Genomic DNA, 20,973 nt, shown 5'->3' with positions numbered 1-20,973 from the left:
AGTTGTAAAAATCATTTTAAACTTCCAAACAAATATGAAATTTGAGCAATTATATAGTAAAAGTACCATCTTGGAAATCCAATTAGTTAAATTTAGGCCTAAAGAAACGGAAGTAGATTATGACATTTAATTATACAAATTTTGCCATCTTTCATATGTCAAAACAACAATACTTCTTCTGAGCCATCCTTCAACATAAGCTAAATCCCTGAAAACAGATGCTTAGTTTTTGTGTAGCAACATTCTACCAGAGTCAAACTAGTCCAGGCCACCTACTGACTGTGGATTGACTGCTGGCCTAAACCTCCTCAATTACAGAAAAACCCACATTATGAATTTTTAGGTCCAGTGTCCCAATCATTGCACTAATTTTTTTTTTTGTTTGTTTACAGGTCTGTCAAGCAAAACCATTGTTGCAGGCTGGCTTGGCTTTCTGATCTGCACGATCAGATGAGTTGGAACTACCTATTTAACTACTGCAAAGAGATGTCAGAGCAAAGGGCATCCATAAAGTATTTTTCAAATTCAGTAATGAGCAATTGCTGCACTGTTATAGCTGCCATATTTTGGGTGAGACGTTATACCAGGGCCCCTTTGTTCTCTTAAGTGAAGGTAACATATCCCCATAATACCATCTGAAGAACATGAGAGTTCACCCCTGTGCCCTAGCCATTATTCATCTGTCATCTATCACTAAAAAGATTATCTGGTCATTTATCTCACTGGTGTTTCTGAGACTTGTTGTGTGAGATCTGGTTGCCATGTTTGCCTATATTATAACAGTGATTACACATCAAAATTATTTAACTTTGTATTCTATCTGTAGATGCTTTGAGATGTCCTGAAGTTATGACAGGTGCTACATAAATGCAAGTTTTTTCTTTCATACATCGATTGACTATCAACTACTTTGAATACCAACAATGGCCAGTCAGTTGTCGAAGACACTTCACTTTGCAATCAGTCAACTTTAGCATGTTAAGCTCTCTACTACGCCAGGCAGCAGGTAAACGATTACTAATTTACATAGTCCATTAACATCCATACGGACAACTTACCTAGGTTCTAGCAACTGCACACTGCCTGGACATTTTCTGTGTGAACCTATTTTAACCCTTCATATGCTGCTACTAGTAATAAAGATTTAAAATTAATAATCTAATATCCACCATTACAAAATTCTTCCAAGTACCTCACCCAAGCAGCCCGGCTTCACAGTGAGTTACTCAACAATAGAGAAGCATCAGTAAAGCCTGATGCTGTCCTTACTTAATGTCTAATAAGTGTACTTTCAGCAGCAGCAGTCTATACAAAAGCAGAAATATGTTTTGTTTTGATGAGAAAAATGATATCATAACACTTTATGGACATGTAGTACCTTTCTCACAATGTTCCTCTTCTACTGTGACTGAAAGACTTCATTTATTTCATTTTTAGACAAACAGGGATCCTGCAAATCCATTTCCTGAACTTCTCAGTGTGACAAATAGGGAAAATATCTAAGAAATTGGGCAAAGTAACATTTTTGTATGTGTGCATGAGCACAACAAAATAGGTGCAGCAACATTATAAATAATATTGTGACCACTTAAGTCTGACTACAGATTTAATTAAAAAATAAGCATTTGCCTATTTTTCTTCAGTTAGAGATAAAACATGAAAAAACACAGGCAGGGAGAGAAAGAAAGAAAGGGGAGGAACAGCATGCAAAGGAGAGTAAAAGTGTAAACTTTTTTTTAAACTCCTACCTTTGCTTCATATGTTGCAAGTATCTTCTCTGTTTTGGATTGAAGGGGTGCCCCTGCACCAGGCCTTCCCCATGGATTCCACTCCAAAAATTCTGAGGCTGCATTATCTTTTTCTAACAGTTTCTTTAAAGCCACCTGTTCATCTGCAGATTTTCAATAACCAAAAATATTGTCAATTATGTCAGACAGTCTTATTGGCAGCAATATTGATTCTGAAAATCAACTTTATGACCATGGAACCACGGTTTAGTCTCCATTTTTTAAGATGGGAAGAGAAAAATATATTTTTCTCTTCAGGACAGTGGATGTAGTAATGGAAAACTTTTATTTAAATATTTTGTGTAAGCACTGATGGATACTATTTAAACCTCTATACAATATTCCAACAACTTGCTTTGGTTGCAGCCTCAAAACAATTAGCACAAATATCAAAGTCTGACATTTCCAGCTCTTAAAAACTTTTAGTAAACTGGCTAAAGTCCCATGATAAAACTATTTCAGTTTGTTAAAAAGGACTTGCATTGATATCACATGTCCCCAGAATATTTTAACAACTTGTATTTATATCATACCGTTCATGTAGAAAAACATCTCAAAGCGAGTCACTAAAACATAATTAAAATGGAATGGACATCAAACAAAGATATGAGGAAGGCTGACTAAAAACTTGAAGAAAGAGGTGGATCTATAAAGGAGATTCTTAGAGGAAAGAGAAGGAGTGCAACAGAGAAGTCAAGGGAGGAGCTTCTAGAGCTTACGGTCCCAATGGCTGAAAGCAATGAGAACAAGGAAATGGGGGATACACAACTCACCACAGTTGAAGGAACAGAGTTTGTGGAGGATTGCAGGGCTATAGGAGGTTCCAGAGGTTGGCAGGGAGTAATTTGAATTAAGGTTATCTTGTACCTTCTAGTCTAATCCTAGAGCAGTGGGTGTTTTATGCAAAGTTTTAAGACCCAGTAGAGCATTTCACAGTCTAGCCAGAACTGCAGGTGGGAAGTTAACTCATTCATTCACCAGGAACATTAAAATTTGCAACTCTTGGACTGGAACAGGTGAAGGTAAAAGTTGTAACAGGAAGGACTGGGGTGGGATACTGATTAAGAAGGAGGATGAAGGTAGAGGCAAAAGAGTCATCAAGTAAGTCAACAGCTGTAGAGTTATCATGGTAAAATCAAGGACCAACAGCAAGGCAGCTGGGAGTTTGAGTGCAACCATAAGCGACTTGGCGTGGAAAAGGAGAAAGATGCCTAAAGAGGTGAGGTTGAACAGATGGCTGGAAATATGTACAGGGGAGTTCATATGGATAAAGAAGTTTAGGAGGTCAGCAAATTCAGAAGACAGAGGGCAAGAGCAGCAGAGTTCAAGAATGAAATCATCAATGATAAAGAGTAATATAGTGCAGATGCTTAGGGAGGAAAGGAGAGTGGTATCCCAGGGAGAAATCAGAGGTTAAGGCCGGGAAGAGGTTGTAAGCAATTAGAATGTTAAAGAAAATGCAAGTACAGAATGAGATGTTCCATGGAAGCGGAAGTATCAGAGGACTGAAGTGGTGGGGATGGAGGTGGGAGAGATAGAGATGGGTAAAAAGGCTAAGGCATGACAATAGAAAACACATCATCAATGTGACAGTTTGGCAGGGAAGATGGTGCAAAGTGTTGGCTTGCAGAGAGGTTTCAGTAAGATGATAGGTGTCGCCACCTGTAAACCAGTTTTCAAAGCCCAGGTGTCAATATGTGCAACTACAAAAGATCATGGATGTCAATAGCCTCATTCACAAGTGAGCAGATAGTTTCCTATTTTTCTTACTGTAGCCCTTTGCCTGCCACAACTCGGTTTTCTATAGCAAATTGAATGGGACAGTATTAGTTGTAGATTATTCTAATCGTATTAGGTCAATATCTCTGATGGAAGATGAAATCAAGCTAACCACTACCATTATTTCCTTCTCCACAACATGAAAAATACAATTACAATCCTTCATAAAGGTTCACTGCTAGCCATTATTTCCAAGGAGTGGCATATGTATGTTACTAGGCCTATGACTGTTTAAGGACTATGGATTAGGATGAAGGACTAGGGACTAGGACTGTACTAAATGGAAGGGAGGCCTCAGGTGGAAAAGGTAACATAAATAACAGGTCAAAAAACAAAACAGAAGAGTGTAACAAGTAGAGTAACAAGTCAGAAATTGTGTTTTTAGGAACTCCAGGTAAAAGGAGGGCTAAAAAATAGTAATTAAGATAAAGTAATTAAACCAAGAGGGAGAAATAAGAAATGCATCAGTAAAAACTGTAGAGCAAAGTGACGGTTACAATGTATGGCCCAAATGAACATTCTTTACACAACTGCACGGAGTACAAGAAACAAAGCGAATAATTTGTGTCTGCAATTCAAATCTCAAGGGTATGACACGGTAGCTATTACTGAAACATGGCTGCAAAATATTTAGAGCTGAGAGCTAAATATACCAGGTTATAAGATCTACAGGAAAAGGAGGGGAAATGGCAGAGGCACAGGAGCAGCCTTTGTGATTAAGGATGAAATCAATTTGATGATAAAAGGTATGATGAGAGGTAAGCAGGAAGTAAAGACTTTATGGATAAAATTAAGAAATCAAAAAGGATTCAAGGCTCTAGTGGGAGTTGCGTTTCGGACTCCAGTAGCAGCTATGAAGTGGTAGATTGTGACACACTTGTAAATTGGGAAAAAATGACAGAAGATCAGTGGGAGATGCCCAAAAAGAATTTGACATGATACAGAACCAAATTACATCCCTAAGGGGCAAGAGCTCTACTTACCAAAAAAGGCAGCCATGGATAACTAAAGAGGAGAGACACCATAAAACTATAAGAAAAAGGATATAAAAATGAAAAAATAGCACAGATCCTGGCAAAAGAGATGGAGCTACAAAAAGGGAGTATGAAAAGAAACTTGCAAGGCATATCAAAATCAACAAAAACATCTTTACAATTACATTAGGGGAAAAAGGTGGTCTGAAGCAATGTTAACCTCTTAAAAACTGCTAACAGTGATATTGTCAATAAAAAAAGAAATTAAAGACAAGCTGAATAATTACTTTGTGCCAATATTTACAGTAGGGGAAGAGGTCAGCATGCCAAACATTCCAAGGACACTAATACTGAATGAGTCAGCGACTCGTCCAAATTAATAGAAGCAAAATGACAGTAATGAAGAAAACAGTGGCATGAAAGAGTGCCAAATCCCTAGGACCAGATGTTTTCCATCCAAGGGCTAAGGAAGTTGGTGAGAATGTTACTGATGCCCTAACTATAATCTTCCAACATTCTCTCAATCCAGGAACTGTTCCTTTAAGCCAGAAAATTTCACATGTCACTCCATTGTTTAAGGAAGGTGAGAGAAGGAAACCAGGAAATTATAGACCAATTACTCTAGTAATTTTCTGACAACAGATGTAGGCTAAGGAAAATTTTCAGCTGATCAGAGAGCCAGCATGGATTTTTATAGGGTAGACCATGCCAGATGCATTGGATTGAATTTCTGAAGTGGTGACTAAAGTAGTGAACAGAGGAATGTCTCTGAAAGTTATTTATATGGACTTCCAGAAGGCATTTGATAAAGACCCGAATACACAACTGTTCGCTAAAGTTGAAGGTCGTGGAATTGAAGGAAAATTCAGCTCCTTTGTCCACATTTGGCCCAACTCTGTGAAGGGGTCTGTAGCAGAGTGGTCCCAGTGTTACCTGAACTGTGCAGTGAGAAGGTTACTGAAACTGCCACTTGGTAGCACAGTCGATGACCCCAATACCTTGTTGATGATTGAGAGTAGGCTGAGGGAATGAACGGTAATTAGCAGAATTGGATTTGTTTGGCTTTTTGTGGACAGGACACAGGTGGGCAATTTTCCACTTTGTCGAGCAGATAGCAGTGTTGTCTTTGTACTGGAATAGCATAGATGGAGCTGCGGCTAGTTCTGCAGTGCAAGACTTCAACACTACAGCAAGGATGTTAATGGGCCTTTGCTGTGCCCAATGCACTTAGCATTTCTTGCTATCACAAGCCGTGAATTTAATTGGCTAAATACTGGCTTCTGTGATAATGGAAATCTCAGGAGGCTGAGATAGATCATCCACTCCGCACTTCTAGCTGAAGGTGGTTGCAAATTCCTCAGCTTTGCCTTTTGCACCCATGTGCTGGGCTCTGCCATCATTGAGGATGAGAGTGTTCTCTTTCGATTAGTTGTTTAATTGTCCATCACATTCACAACTGGGTGTGGCAGGTCCATAGAATCTAATCCAATGGTTCTGGGATCACTTAGCTCTGTCTATAGCATGCTACTTCCAGTGTTTAGCATGCATGTATTCCAGTGTTGTAGAGCTTTACCAGACTGGCACTTCATTTTCCAGTACGCTGGATGTTGCTCCATGCATGCGCTTCTACACTCCTCATTGAGCCTGAGTTAGTCCCCTAGCTTGATGGCAATGGTAGAGTGAGGGATATGCCAGGTCTCAAGGTTGCACATTGTACTGGAATACAATTCTGTAGTGGCTCTTGTGTCAGTGTCCATCAGTGGATGCCCAGTTTTGAGCTGCTGAATCTGTTCCATTTAGCAACATGATGGCAGCTATCCTGAGTGCGAAGGTGAGATATAGTCTCCACAAGGACTGCCAGTCATTACCCCTCGCAATTTCTTCATGGCCAGGTAGGTTAGTGAGGAAAGTATCAAGTAGGTTTTTCCCTCTTGTTGGATCTCTCACCACATCTCACAGGCCCACACTGGCAGCTATGTTCTTCAGGAATCCACCAGCTCAGTCAGTAGTGGTACCATCAAGCCACTCCTGGTGGTGGACGTTAAAGCCCTTACCAAGGCTTATGTCCTTGCTACCCCAAGTGCTTCTTCCAAGGCAACACAGAAGAGAACAGATTCATCATCAGGTGGTAATTAGCAGGAGGTTTCCCTGTCCATGTTTGACCCGAGGCCACGAGACTTCCAGGGCTTTGAGTCAATATTGAGGACCTCCAGGGCCACCATACCGCTGGGTGGATCTATTCTGCCAATGGGGCAGGGCATATCTAGGGATGGTGATGGAGGCATCTGGAACATTGGCTGAAAAGGTTATTCTGCACATATGATTTTGTCAGACTGTCGCTTGTCCGTTTTGAGGGAGAGTTCTACCAATTTTAGCTCAAGGCCTAGATGTTCATGAGGACTTTGCAGGGTTGACTGGGCTGGGGGATGCCTTTGTCCTGTCCGGTGCATAAGTCAATGCCAGGTGATCCATCCAATTCTATGCATTGTTTGTGAATGGCTTGCTTTTCAGTGGATAATTAAAGGCCATCCAGATTGCTGTAGGTCCGGAGTGACACATCGACCAGGGCAGACTTCCTTCCCTTTTATTTTTTATGGCAATCTGGTAGTTTCATGGTCATTTCATTACTGACACTAGCTTTGTTCCAGATTTTATTTAGCTAACTGAATTTAAATTTCCAAGCTGCCATGGTGCAGTTTGAACTCATATCTCTGGATGGTTAGTCCAGATCTTTATACTAGTGGTCCAGTAACTCAACCACTATGATTTCGCACAGTGTCACCATCACATCTTCTACGTGACAAATTCTCTCTGTTCTCTACGTTAACTCTTTTGTATTTAATCTGTATTTATGGTCCCTAGTTCAAACATTGGAAAAAATTTGCTTCTATTGACTCTGCCCTTTCCTTTCATCACTAACATCCTTTCATCACAGATTACAGGCATTGTGAATGAAAATGGACCCAAGTCTTTCTTTGTAATTACTTCCTAGTGAATATGCATTGTACCCCACTAAAGCCCCATTATTCTTCCAATGAAGCTGAGCACATGAGATACACAGCACTCTAACTGAGATCTTAAGATCCTATATAGACTGATACATTTTATACATTATACAACTTGATTTTTATATTTTATACTTCATAAAACCTGCAATTCCATTAGTTGATGCGTTCTGGTAAGTATTTAAAGGTCCAGTCTTTTAATGAATAGGAGTTAAGTGAATGGGCAAGTGAATGGTGACCAAGCGGTAGTTGGGGATTATTGGTGTCAGGTCAGTTGGTGGGTAGAGGATTGATAGTCAATCTGGTCAGTGGGTAGTGGGGTGGTAGTCAGGTCTGTATGGAGTTATAGTCAGGAGGATTGTCAGGGCTGATGGGCAAGTAGTCAGGTCAGGGAGTAGTTGGGTGGTCTGGGCGGGGGTGGGGTGTCAATTGTGGAGTTACCCAGGTGTTAGACCAGACTTTAAACTTTCTAAAATCTCCTGGGTAATTGTTAAGGTAAGTCCCATGGATCTGTTCCATGTCTCCAATACCAGCTCAGTCAGAGACGTTCGTGCAGGGTCCTGGAAAGTAGGGAGTTGCCCATCAGAAGTTTAACTTCCTGGGCAATTTCCACGAGACCACATGTCAAAGCTTCTGTCGGGCCCTGACATGCATCTGTAGACTCTTAAGATTTGGGCCATTATGTCTAAGGCCTCAGCAATTTCTTCTTTCATCTCCCTCAGGATGAATTACATTGGGCCCTGTCTTCCTTTAACCCAACTAATTTATGTAAAAATATCCTTATCTCCATCATAACACTATTCATTTTCCTATCTACCACTTCAGGTTTTACCTCTTTGCTAATCAGAAAAGCCTAATGCAAAGCTGTATTTGTTAAATATCTCCACCTTTTTTTAGACCATCTAAAAAAATCTTCCTCACCACAATGACTTCTATGATATACTAAATGAAATCAATCATAAATTTATCAAAGTAAATTAAAAATCACACCTACAGCACACAGGCTTACAACAGTTTCTTCAATAGATGAAGTTTAAAATATAATTAGCATGATTTTGGGGTCAATGGTGAAGGAATGGCTCTTGCCCTGCATCACGCTGACAGTTTCCCACTGAGTTTTCACAGGCTTTTGAACAGCAACTTGCTGTGATTGGGCACCAAGTCCATTGCGATGCTCTCAACAGGAGGTATGAGGCTCATAGGAGCAGGGCAAGAAGCAGCAGAGTTCTTCAAAGAACCATATTGAGGAATGCTCACTGAGATACACAAGGTGAAATTTTAACTCATTCAAAACTCGCCTACTTGCTCAAAGTTAAAATTGGACCAAAAAGTCTAAACCAGGAGAAATATATTAGGTTTAATTCAATGTAAAATCATGATAGAAAGCAAGCGAGATGTGGAAAGAGAGATAAACGACAGACAGAAAACAGTACAAAAAAATCATTTTTCCCTTAAAATCTCCAACACCAAGTTCTGAAGGAATGATTCTCCAAATTTACAAACTTAACTGTTCAGTGCTAGAAAGACTGCTTTGTAGTAATTACGACATTATAAGTTCACTTATGCCTGCATGCACAATTGCTAACTTTATTTGCATTATTTAATGGTTAACTAGGTACAGCACATACATGTCTCTACATGGATTACTCTCAATAAAGTATTGTTATAACACAACTTGCTTGCTGAGGAACAGAGGAACTTGGACACCAATTTCCACATTTCTGCGTTTAACCATACATGTGGGGAGATGAGAAGTTTCTGTCCTATTTACTTCATAATAATGGTGAAAGCCAATTGCTTCACCATTATTCACAATGGAGACCCCAAGGAAAAAAAAAGAAACAAATTTTTTCAAACATGGAACATCATATACCTAGCTCTTTTTTCCATTGGATTCGCCTGGCTTCCAGCTGATCCTTTTCATTTTCTCGCTCTCCAAGGTGCCTGAAAAGTCCATCTCGGACTTGGTTGGACGCACTATCAAAGTAATGCCGTTCACATAAAAAAGAAGCAGAAGTGTATTTTTTGCTACTTGTTTTAAAGAATTATAAACTTGCAATATAATTCTAAAATCAATGAAATTGCCTCTTTGTGGGCCATAATTGTATCACCATGCTATGTGACTAAATGTACTGAATCCAAAAAGCAATTCAATTTAGATTATTCACAGAACAACCGAATCACAGAAGAAGCCCTTTAGCCCATCGAGTCTGCACCGACACGTGAGAAACACCTGACCTACCTACCTAATCCCATTTACCAGCACTTGGCCCATAGCCTTGAATGTTATGACATACCAAGTGCTCATCCAGGTACTTTTTAAAGGATGAGGCAACCTGTCCCCACCACCCTCCCAGACAGCGCATTCCAGACTGTCACCACCCTCTGGGTAAAAAGGTTTTCCCTCACATCCCCCCTAAACCTCCTGCCCCTCACCTTGAACTTATGCCCCTTTGTGACTGACCCTTCAACTAAGGGGAACAGCTGCTCCCTATCCACACCCCTCATAATCTTGTACACCTCGATCAGGTTACCCCTCAGTCTCCTCTGATCCAAGGAAAATAACCGAAGTCTATCCAACCTCTCATTCATAACTTAACTGTTTCATCCCAGGCAACATCCTGGTGAATCTCCTCTGCACCCCCTCCAGTGCATACACATCCTTCCTATAATGTGGCGACCAGGACTGCACACAGTACTCCAGCTGTGGCCCCACCAAGGTTCTATACAACTCCAACATGACCTCCCTACTTTTGTAATCTATGCCTCGATTGATAAAGGCAAGCGTCCCATATGCCTTTTTCACCGTCCCGCTAACATGCCTCTCCGCCTTCAGAGATCTATGGACACACACGCCAAGGTCCCTTTGTCCCTCAGAACTTCCTAGTGCCATGCCGTTCACTAACTACTTCCTTGTCAAATTACTCCTTCCAAAGTGTATCACCTCACACTTTTCAGGTTTAAATTCCATCTGCCACTTATCTGCCCATTTGACTATCTTGTCTATATCTTCCTGTAGCCCAAGACACTCAACCTCACTGTTAACCACCCGGCCAATCTTTGTGTCATCCACAAACTTACTAATCCTACCCCCCACATAGTCATCTACATAGATTATATAAATGACAAATAATAGGGGAATGAGCACACATCTCTATGGTGCGCCACTGGACACTAGCTTCTAGTCACTAAAGCATCCTTCTGTCATCACCCTCTGCCTCCTACAACTAAGCCAATTTTGAATCCACCTTATCAAACTACCCTGTATCCCGGGTAGAGGCCAGAATTAGATGAGAGCAGACATCCTGGAGGGTGGTGGGGCCAGAGGAGAAAGGGAGGAACAAGGTCACAGCAGGACCCATAAACAAGGATGAGAATTCTAAAATCAAGAGGTTGCTTGTCCAGAGCAAATTTAAATGGGGGACCACAGGAGCAGCTGAACAGAGCCAGACATAGCCAAGACATGGGCAGCAGAGCCTAGGATGATCTCAAGTCTACATTCGGCAGAATGTGGAAGACCAGCCAGGAATGCATTAGAAAAGCCATGTCCAGAGGCAGCAGAGGCATGACTGAGGAAAAGCAATTAGGGATTCCACTCATGATAACTATTCAAGAACAAATTTCTACAGTTGAATAGTCAAAACTCATGACATAACACCACATATGAAAATTTAACAAGAGAGATGAATAACTGCGTACAAGAGAATAAGAGAGACAAGAGGACAGAAGGAATAATGCACAATGTTAATTGTTTACAAAGGACTTCTGAATGGTGTGCAACTCAAAAATAACTACTATTCTGAAATTATATATTTCCATTTATTCCACTGAATTTTACTAAACGAAGCAAACGTGGGCTTCAATTAATTCAATGACAATCAAATGCTGAATATTCCACGGCCAATAAGTTACCATGCATCTTCATCTATAAATGTTTCTAATGAATTTGGCATACTTTACAACTAACACCAGCATTACATTCTTTCCTGTGCAGTACAATCCTCGGATGCTACTTTTATGAGCCTCCTTGCTTCCTCACTCTGCTCCATCATTGGTGGAAAAGTCTTTCGTCATTTCAATCCTAATCCAAAACTCGTTTCCTAAACTCAATGCTTCTTTTGCTGTATTTGAAGGCTTTATGTCCAATCAAACTTTTCTACAATAAAGATACCATGTAATGATTGTTTCTATCAGTTAGATTGTCAGGGACAGGGGGAAGGCAGCTCACGAAAGCAAGCAGGAAAAATATCCCATGTAAGTAGCCAAATGGAGCAATTTTTCAATTCGAATTCTAATTTTCAAACCACTCCATGACCACACCCCTCCCTATTTCTGCAGCCTCCTCTAGCTCTACAACCCTCCCAAGATCTCCAAGTGCTTGCTGTCCTGGCCTCTTCAAAATCCATGATTTTAATCATTCTACCATGGCGTGAAAGGCTCAAGCTCCAGGATTCCCTCCATAAATCTCTATGCCCCTCTCTCCGCTTTAAGATGCTCCTTAAAACATATCTCCATGACCAATTGTGTCAATTTTTGTGCGCTAATGCTCCTGCAAAGTGCCTTAAAATGTTTTCGTACATTAAAGACGCCGCAAGATGACAGCAAGCTGTTGTTGTTGTAGAGCTACTAACAGCTAATTACAAAGCAGTATTGGTAGCACAGGTCACTCACTACAATAATTGGCATCATCAACGTTGCAACTGACCTTACAGGTGTATTATATCATAATACAGATCAATTGTGCAACCTTACACTGCAGATTATTATAATAGAATTGAGATTCTTGATTTATTTAGTGCATTCAAATGGTACTTAATTGCTTTATTTTCAATACCTACCTAATACCCACAGTCTTTTCAGTTTGCACAGGGTTTGATTGTTCAACATTTGCTCTGGATTTATTAGTTGCCTGTGGTTTTTGAGATGAACTTCTGTCCTGTGAGGCCTCATTATTGGCACAGTCAACACCAATTTTCAGGGTGGCATTCTCTTCCCCTTTAAGCTCTTTATGTGTGGCCTCAGCTTCTTTAACTTCTTTACCTATTAAGAAACAAAACATCAGCAGTTCAAAGCAAAAACTCTTGTTTACTACCTTTGTTGCATCTATCTGTCTTTACCAAAGAAGAAGATGCTATCCAAGCCATGGTAAAAGAAAGGTAATTCAGACACCAGATGGGTTTTAAATAGAAATGGTGATGGTATTGGATAGGTTATCTGTAAGTAAAGTTGATAAGGTACCAAGGCCAGATGAAATGCATCCAAAAATACGGAGGAAAGAGAGAGTGAAAATTGCAGAGGCGCTGGCCATAACTTTTCAATCTTCCTTAAACTCAAGGGTGGTTCCAGAGGACTGGAGAATTGCAAACATTACACCCTTGTTCAAAAAGATGTAAAGATAAGCCCAGCAACTACAGGCCAGTTTAACTTCAGTGGTGGGGAAACTTTTAGAAATAATAATTTGGAGCAAAATTTCACATGAACAAATGTGGGTTAATTAAGGAAAGCCAGCATGGATTTCTTAAGGGAAAATCATATTTAACTAGCTTTCTGGAGTTTTTTGAAGAGGTAGCAGAGAGGGTTGAAGAGGTCAATGCTGTTGATGTGTTGTACATGGACTTCAAAAAAGTGTTTGATACAGCGCCACACAACAGACTTGCGAGCAAGGTTTATACCTCATGGAATAAAAAGAACAGTAACAACATGGATACGGAACTGGCTAAACAACAGGAAACAGAAAGCAGTGGTTAATGGATGTTTTCATGCTGGAGGAAGGCATGGAGTTCCCCAAGGGTCAACATTGGGACCCTTGCTTTTCCTGATATACATTAATGACCTAGACCTTGGTGTACAAGGCACAATTTCAAAGCTTGCGGATGATACAAAACTTGGAAATATTGTGAACTATAAGGAGGATAGTGTAAAACTCCAAAGGGACAGAGACAAATTGGTGGGATGGGCGGACAGGTGACAGATGAAATTCAATGCAGAGAAATGAGAAGTAATTCATTGTGGTAGGATCAACACAGAGACAATATACAGGGTACAACTCTCAGAGGAGTGCAGGAGCAGAGAGACCTGTATATGTGCATAAATCATTGAAGGTGGCAAGACCGGTTGAGAGAGCAAATAATTATGCATACAGTATCCTGGGTGTTGTTAATAGGGGCAAGGAGTACAAGAGCAAAGAGGTTATGTTGAATTTTTATAAGTCACTAGTTCGGCCTCAGCTAGAGTATTGTGTCTAGTTCTGGGCACCGCTCTTTAGGAAGAATGTGAAGGTGTTAGACAGGGTGCAGTAAAGATTCACAAGAATGGTTCCAGGGATGAGGCACTTCAGTTATGAAGATAGATTGGAGATGTTAGGACCGTTTTACTTGGAAAAATAAGGTTGAGAGGAGGAGTGCAGCTGACTAACTGAGTGAAGACTTGGAGTTTGATGAGAGGGGAGGTCGGTGAAAGAGAAGAAGGAGTTGTTCGTTTCCTCTTTCTATCTTTTCACCCCATAGAAATTGGTTCTTGCTCTACTACAGGGAAAGGAGATAGTTGTTTGTTGAGTATCTGGTATGTATCCCTAAGGTTTAAAATAGTGCACAATTTGGTGGTAAAAATAAAAAATAAGAAAGCAACATAAATAAGTGATTAATATAATTCAGTAATTATGTAAGACACATTAAGGGTGGCAGGACAGGTGATGTGTCAAGGCTGCAGCCTGTGGGAGCTCCTAGATAACATTGTGATCCAGGGCAAACACATCTACAGTAAATGTTTGCGGCTTGAGGAATTTCGGCTCAGAGTCATTGAGCTGGAGGCTGAGCTGCAGACTCAAACACATCAGGAAGGGGGAAAAGTTACTTGGATGCTTTATACCAGGAGGCAGTCACACCAGTTAGGATAGGGTCTTCTGACTTGGTCAGTGGCCAGGGACAGGAGGATGTGACTGCGAGTGAGGCAGATAAGGGGACCCAGAGGGCAGGAGTGCAGGAGCGTGAGCCTCTGCAATTGTTCAAAAGGCTTGAGGTTCCCTCAGCTAGTTTGGATGAGTGTAGGGGTTGCAGGATGCATGAACAAACTGACCATGGTACAAGAAGCCATCCAAGTGAGGGGAGCAAAATGGAATGTAGAGGTAGTAGTGGACAGTATAGTAAGAGGGATTGACACTGTGCTCTGTAGCAAAGAGCGAGAGTCCAGATGGCTTTGTTGACTGCCAGGGTTCGGAACATCTGCTCAGGGCTGGAGAGGAACTTGCAGTAGGAGGGGGAGGATCCAGTGATCGTGGTCCATGTAATTACCAATGACACAGGCAGGATGAGGAAGGAGGCTCTGCATGGTCAGTATGATGAGCTAGGTGCCAAATTAAGAAGCAGAACCTCAAAGGTAATAGTTTCTGGATTATTACTTCAGCCATGTGCAAACTGGCATAGGACAAATAAGATTAGAGAAATGAATCCGTGGCTCAAAGACTGGTGCGGGAGAAGTGGGTTCTGGTTTATGGGTCACTGGCACCAGTATTGGAGAAAGTGGGATCTGTACTGTTGGGATGGTCTGAACTGTGCTGGAGCTGGTGTCGTGAACCGCCCAACTAGGAAAGTAGAGAGGGTTTTAAACTGAATAATGTGGGCAAGGGAATAAATTTGGGGAAATGTGGTAAACCAAATAATAGAGACAAGGCAAGAGAGACAGGTATTAATATGGGAAATGGTAAACAGACTGTGACAGGAAGGAACAGAGAGTATAAATCTAAGGGTAAATCAAGAGATAAGGCTCGATGCTACAAAAATAATCAAAGGACAAAACTAAAGGCTCTGTATCTAAACACACAGGACATTCGAAAGAAAAAAAGATGAACTTACAGCACAAATAGAAATAAATAAGTACAATCTGATAGCCATTACAGAGACATGGCTACAGGATGACAGATTGGGACCTGAATATTGAAGGATATGTGACATTTAGGAAGGACAGGAAGTTATGAAAAAGTGGATGGGCAGCTCTGTTAACTAATTATGGTATTAGCACATTAGAGAGGGATGACCCAAGTTCAGGAAACCAAGGTCTCGAAGTGGTTTGGCTTGAGATGAGGAATAATAAAGGCAAGAAGTCACTTGTAGGAGAGGTGTGCAGGCCTCCTAATTATAGCTACACAGTAGGATTGGGTATAAAATAAGAGATAATGGGAGCTTGCCAGAAAGGTAAAGCAAAAATCATGGGGGATTTTAATCTACATATAGACTGGAAGAATAAGGTGGGCAAAGGTAGCATAGACGAGGAGTTCATAGAATGCTTCCAGGATAGTTTCTTAGAACAGCGCATTCTGAAGCCAACCAAAGAGCAGGCTATACTAGACCCGGTATGAGCAATGAGATAGGATTAATTGATAAACTCCTAGAGAAGGCACCCCTAGGTAGCAGCAGTCATAATATGATTAAATTTTACGTTCATTTTGAGGGAGAATTGAGTGCAACCAAGACTAGTATTTTAAACTTGAATAAGGGAAATTATGAGGTCATGAAAGCAGAGCTAGCTAAAATGAACTGGCAAATGAGGTTAAGGGATAGGTCAATAGAGGTTTAGTTGCAGACATTTAAAGGGATATTTCAGAATACACAGAACAAATACATTCCAGCAAGAAAGAAAAATTCCAAGAGGAGGGCCCACCATCCGTGGTTAACTAAAAAAATTAAAGACAGTATCAAACTTAAAGAAAAAAAGCATATAATTATGCAAAGATGGGTGGCAGGTCAGGAGATTGGACAAAATGTAAAGAACAGCAAAGAATGGTGACAAGATTAGGCGACAAGGAGAGAAAATTTAGAGTACGATAGAAAGCTAGCTAGTAATATAGAGCTGGATAGTAAGAGTTTCTATAGATATTTAAATAAGAAGAGTTAACAAAACGAGCAATGGTCCAATGCAAAGTGTGTCTGGGGAATTGAGAATGGAAAGTAGGGATTTGGCAGATGAATTACACGGGTATTTTGCTTCGGTCTTCGTTATAGAGGGCACAAGTAGAATCCCAGAAATAGTTGCAAATCAGGAAATGGGAGGGAAGAACTCTGGAAAATGAAAATCACCGGGGAAGTAGTATTGAGCAAATTGTTGGGGGTGCAGGCTGACAAATCCCAAGGTCCGGATGGACTTCACCCTAAGGTCTTGAAAGAAGTGGCTAGTGAAATAGTTGATGCACTGGTTTTAATTTTCCAAAATTCCCTAGATTCAAGGAAGGTTCCATTAGATTGGAAAATAGCAAATATAACTCCTTTATTCAAAAAGGGAGGAGACAGAAAACAGGAAACTATAGGCCAGTTAGCCTAATGTCTGTCATAGGGAAAAAGTTAGAAGCTTTATTAAAGATGTTATAACAGGGAACTTAGGAAAATTCAAGGTCATCAGACAAAATCAACATGGTTCTGCAAAAGGGAAAAATCATGTTTAACCAATTTATTGGAGTTCTTTGAAGGAGTCACATGTGCTATGGATAAAAGGTGGATGTACTGTACTTAGATTTCCAGAAGGCATTTGATAAAGTGCCACATCAAAGGTTATTGCAGAAAATTAAAGCTCATGGTGTAGGCAGTAACATATTGACATGGATAGAAAATTGGATAGCTAATAGGAAGCAGGGAGTTGGCAATGAATGGGTTGTTTTCTGGTTGCCAGGGTGTGATGAGTGGTGTGCCACAGAGATCAATGCTGGGGCCTCAACATTTTACAATTTCTTTAAATGACTTGGATGAAGGGACTGAAGGAATGGTTGCTAAATTTGCTGACAATACAAAGATAGGTGGGAAAGTAAATTGTGAAGAGGATGTAAGGAGGCTACAAAGTGATACTGATAGAATAAGTGAGTGGGAAAAGAACTAGCAAATGGAGTATAATGTGGGCAAATATGAAATTGTTCATTTTGGCAGGGAAACTAAAAAAGAAGCCTATTATCTAAATGGTGAGAGATTGCAGAGCTCTAAGACTCAGAGGGATCTGGGTGTCCTAGTGCATGAATCACAAAAGGTAATTAGGGAAGCTAATAGAATGTTATCATTTATTGCGAGGGGAATTGATTACAAAAATAGGGAGGTTATGCTTCAGTTGTACAGGGCATTGGTGAGACCACATCTGGAATATTGTGTACAGTACTGGTCTCATTTAAAGAAATATGTAAATGCATTAGAATCAGTTCAGAGAAGGTTTACTAGACTAATACGAGGAATGGGCAGGTTGTCTTATGAGGAAAGGCTGGACAGATTAGGCTTGTATCCACTAGAATTTCGAAGAGTAAGAGGCAACTTAATTGAAACCTTTAAGATCCTGTGCGGTCTTGACAGGGTGATGTGGAGAGGATGTTTTCTCTTGTGGGAGAATCTACAACTAGGGGTCACTGTTTAAAAATAAGGGGTCGCTCATTTAAGACAGATGAGGAGAATTTTTTCTCTCAGAGGGGAAAGTGTCTTTGGAACTCTCTTCCTCAAAAGGCGGTAGAAGCAGGGTCTTTGAATATTTGTAAGGCAAAGCTACATAGATTCGTGATTAACAAGGGAGCGAAAGGCTATCTGGGGAAGGCAGGAATATGGGGTTAAGATTACATTCAGATCAGCCATGATTTTATTGAATGGTGGAGCAGGTTTGAGGGGCCGAGTGGCCTACTCCGGCTCGTAGTTCGTATATACTTGATAGAGGTACTCAAAATCACGAGATGTCTGGACAGAATAGATAGGGAGAAACTGTTCCCACTTTTTTTTTTACACTGAGTATTTTAGGTTTGGAATGCAATGCTTGTGAGTGCAGTGGGGGCAGGTTCAATTGAAGCATTGAAAAGGAAATTAGACTCTTATCTGAAAGGAAAGAACATGAAGGGTTAAGGGGAAAGGTGAGGGAATGCACTAGGCGAGTTGCTCATTCGGAGAGCTGGTGCAGGCACGATGGGTCAAATGGCCTCCTTCTGCACCGTAACAATTCTGTGATTGTACTGTTTCACCATCGATTGGTTGGGTAAAAATAAGTGTGATCAGCACAATTAAACTTGGTATTTTTGATTTTTTTGTTTGAAGTATTACATTTGATTAAAGGTCCAACAATTTTAAAAAGAAAATATTGATATTTTATTCTAATCCACAGTAAAGAGCAGCAACTCACTTTAGGACACTACTTTCAAAATCTTGTTTACAAGGATCCTCTACAAACATTGACATTCCTGGGAAACCTTGTCCCACTTCCAGCAACTTTATCAGTTACACAAAATAGAACTATGATTGCACAAAACAACAGGAATAACATGCTAATGAGTCAACAAATACAATAAACTACAAAAATCTGAGACTACATGAAATCCCCTCAGACCAGCTTGAAGAGTTATGCTTACATTTGGACAGTAAAATAATAGTATCAGCTCCTAAAAAGCTCACAGCTCTTTCGTAGTATGATACTGATTAGAAGGATTGCAGGTTTTGACCTGGTTTGTGCTAAGTTACCTCATTTCAGCCAAAGTGCTGATGTTTGGTGTTGCAGTTGGCCTCAGAGATCCTTAACTGGAAGGTAGGACAAACAGAATTCGCTGGGGGTCTTGCATTGAGTGAATCCTTCTCAAAAGGACATGTACCAATCAAGATCAAGTTTGGCAAGGTTTCCTTCCCTACCCGCCCCATAATTGAATTATCTCCTGACCCTCAATGCCCAAGTTCACGTGAAGAATTACCATTTGGAGAAAGTATCAGAGGAAAGCTAATACAAAAGCAAAACACTACGGTTGCTGGAAAACCAAAATTAAAAAATGCTGGAAATATTCAGCAGGTCAGGCAGCAAAGGAAAGCTGTTAATACCAATGCATACAGAAGAGAATTACAAGTGGAAAAAATAAATTGCTATTTAAATCTTTGACTCCAAAGCTATAGAGGCTCCTCCATGACACCTACCTGGCTTTGTACTTTTGACTCTTTGCTGGTTTTGGTTGGAATTTTCATTCACTTGACTTATAGATGCTAAAATTTGCTGGAGTTGCTCTTGGGTCAGGCATACCAAGCTCTCTTTTAACACCTCAGAGATCTTTTGCTTCTTTGGTGGCTGTTGCTTGGTTATGACAAGTGTCTTCACAGTAGCTTTAGTTCCAGGCTGACCATTTTTAGCTGTTTCACCATTATTTTTGGTTTTGTTATCTGTCTTTTTAACTGTAATCAACTGTTCTGCATTTTCTCCTTTCCCAGATGCAACAATAGAATTAGTTACAGTGTGTTTCAATAAAGGCTTCTCAGTCTCAGAATTACTTTCATGGGTTGAAGGAACTTCCTGTAAAACTTGTTTAGATCTCAGCAGCTGTGTTGTTGTCCTGTTCTTGTATTTTATCTGACAAATATTTAAAACTGTCAGCAGATATAGTATTAAAGGCTCCTATTTATGCAAAGTTTGAAAAAGCATTTAGATATTACACTGTAGAATGTCAACAGCTTACAAATTACATTTTCTTCTATAAGGCCAAGGTGAAGAGATAACACATTTCCAAAGTAAAAACACAAAACACTTTGAAGTTATATGCAGTTCAATTAATGTAAAAAAAAAAACTGGCTATTGGTTTCAATCTCTACCAAATCAACCACCCCCTCACCATATCTTTCAATCTATTCACTCTAAAAACACACCTAATTGTCTTTTTAACACATTTATTATCGCCTGTTTCAATATTTTTCCATGGTATCCATATTCCACAGGATTCTTCTGTGCAAAAATTCTGCCAACATACTCATTTTATGTTCCTACTTTTGTACCATTTACCTGGATTAGCTTCTTCAACTTTTCTGCATAATCTGAAAACTTCAATTCAGTCACCTCAATTTTTCTTTGGAAAAGAAAATAAACCTAACTTCCTTTCAACTTGCTCCATAATTTGAAATTCCTGTAGCACTGCCAAAGATTTGTCATCTATGCTCATATAAGTCTATAACTATCAAACCAATCTGTATATTTCCCTCAACACTAATATTGTTTCTGAAAACAATGAAGGGAAATAAAGGAAGGAAGAAAGAAAGAGGTGGAACTGAAGAGGGGGATAGGGAAAAAGGAGAGAAAGGGTGAGGGAGGAAGAGGAAGAACAGGGGAGACTGGAGTCAACATCTTAGTCAGTGGTGCTGCATGGTGCCACGTTTCCCTAATTTTTCGTATGGAGAATTCTGTAGGGGTCTTCTGCATCAACTGTGGTGTGGGGTGGGGTTTGTGTGTGTGAATACTTCTCATCCTGAAGATTTCTTCATTAAATGGGAGAAACTGCTGGGGAGTGACTTTGTCTCAGTTCAAGAGTCATAGAATGATACTGCAGAGAAGGGAGGCAATTGTTGCCTCAGCAGGAGGTAAGTCTCTGTGTCTGAGGCCGGAGGGGCGTAAGGGAGTACACATATTTTTAGATTCAGCAGGGTCAGCGTGTCATTGTGACTTCCAGGGTGGGGAGGT

At 40.3% G+C, this 20,973-nt stretch overlaps 1 protein-coding gene across 7 annotated transcripts in view; it reads right to left on the bottom strand.

Annotated features, from left to right (window-relative positions):
• ccdc66 (coiled-coil domain containing 66) overlaps window positions 1-20,973 on the bottom strand; it is an 80,249-nt gene that overhangs the window by 38,732 nt on the left and 20,544 nt on the right. For all 7 annotated transcript variants that reach the window (XR_005943570.1, XM_041192036.1, XM_041192035.1 and 4 more), the window contains 4 exons: window positions 19,449-19,875; window positions 12,384-12,585; window positions 9,419-9,522; window positions 1,749-1,891 (listed from right to left, as the gene is read on the bottom strand). Coding sequence is in view for 6 of the 7 variants with exons in the window: in XM_041192036.1 (XP_041047970.1) it covers window positions 1,749-1,891; window positions 9,419-9,522; window positions 12,384-12,585; window positions 19,449-19,875 (876 nt within the window). In the remaining variant the exon portion in view is untranslated. The remainder of the gene's footprint in view (window positions 1-1,748; window positions 1,892-9,418; window positions 9,523-12,383; window positions 12,586-19,448; window positions 19,876-20,973) is intronic.

Source organism: Carcharodon carcharias, chromosome 7 (assembly GCF_017639515.1).
Source record: "Carcharodon carcharias isolate sCarCar2 chromosome 7, sCarCar2.pri, whole genome shotgun sequence".
Taxonomy (NCBI): domain Eukaryota; kingdom Metazoa; phylum Chordata; class Chondrichthyes; order Lamniformes; family Lamnidae; genus Carcharodon; species Carcharodon carcharias.
This window is presented reverse-complemented; position numbering and strand designations above follow the sequence as displayed.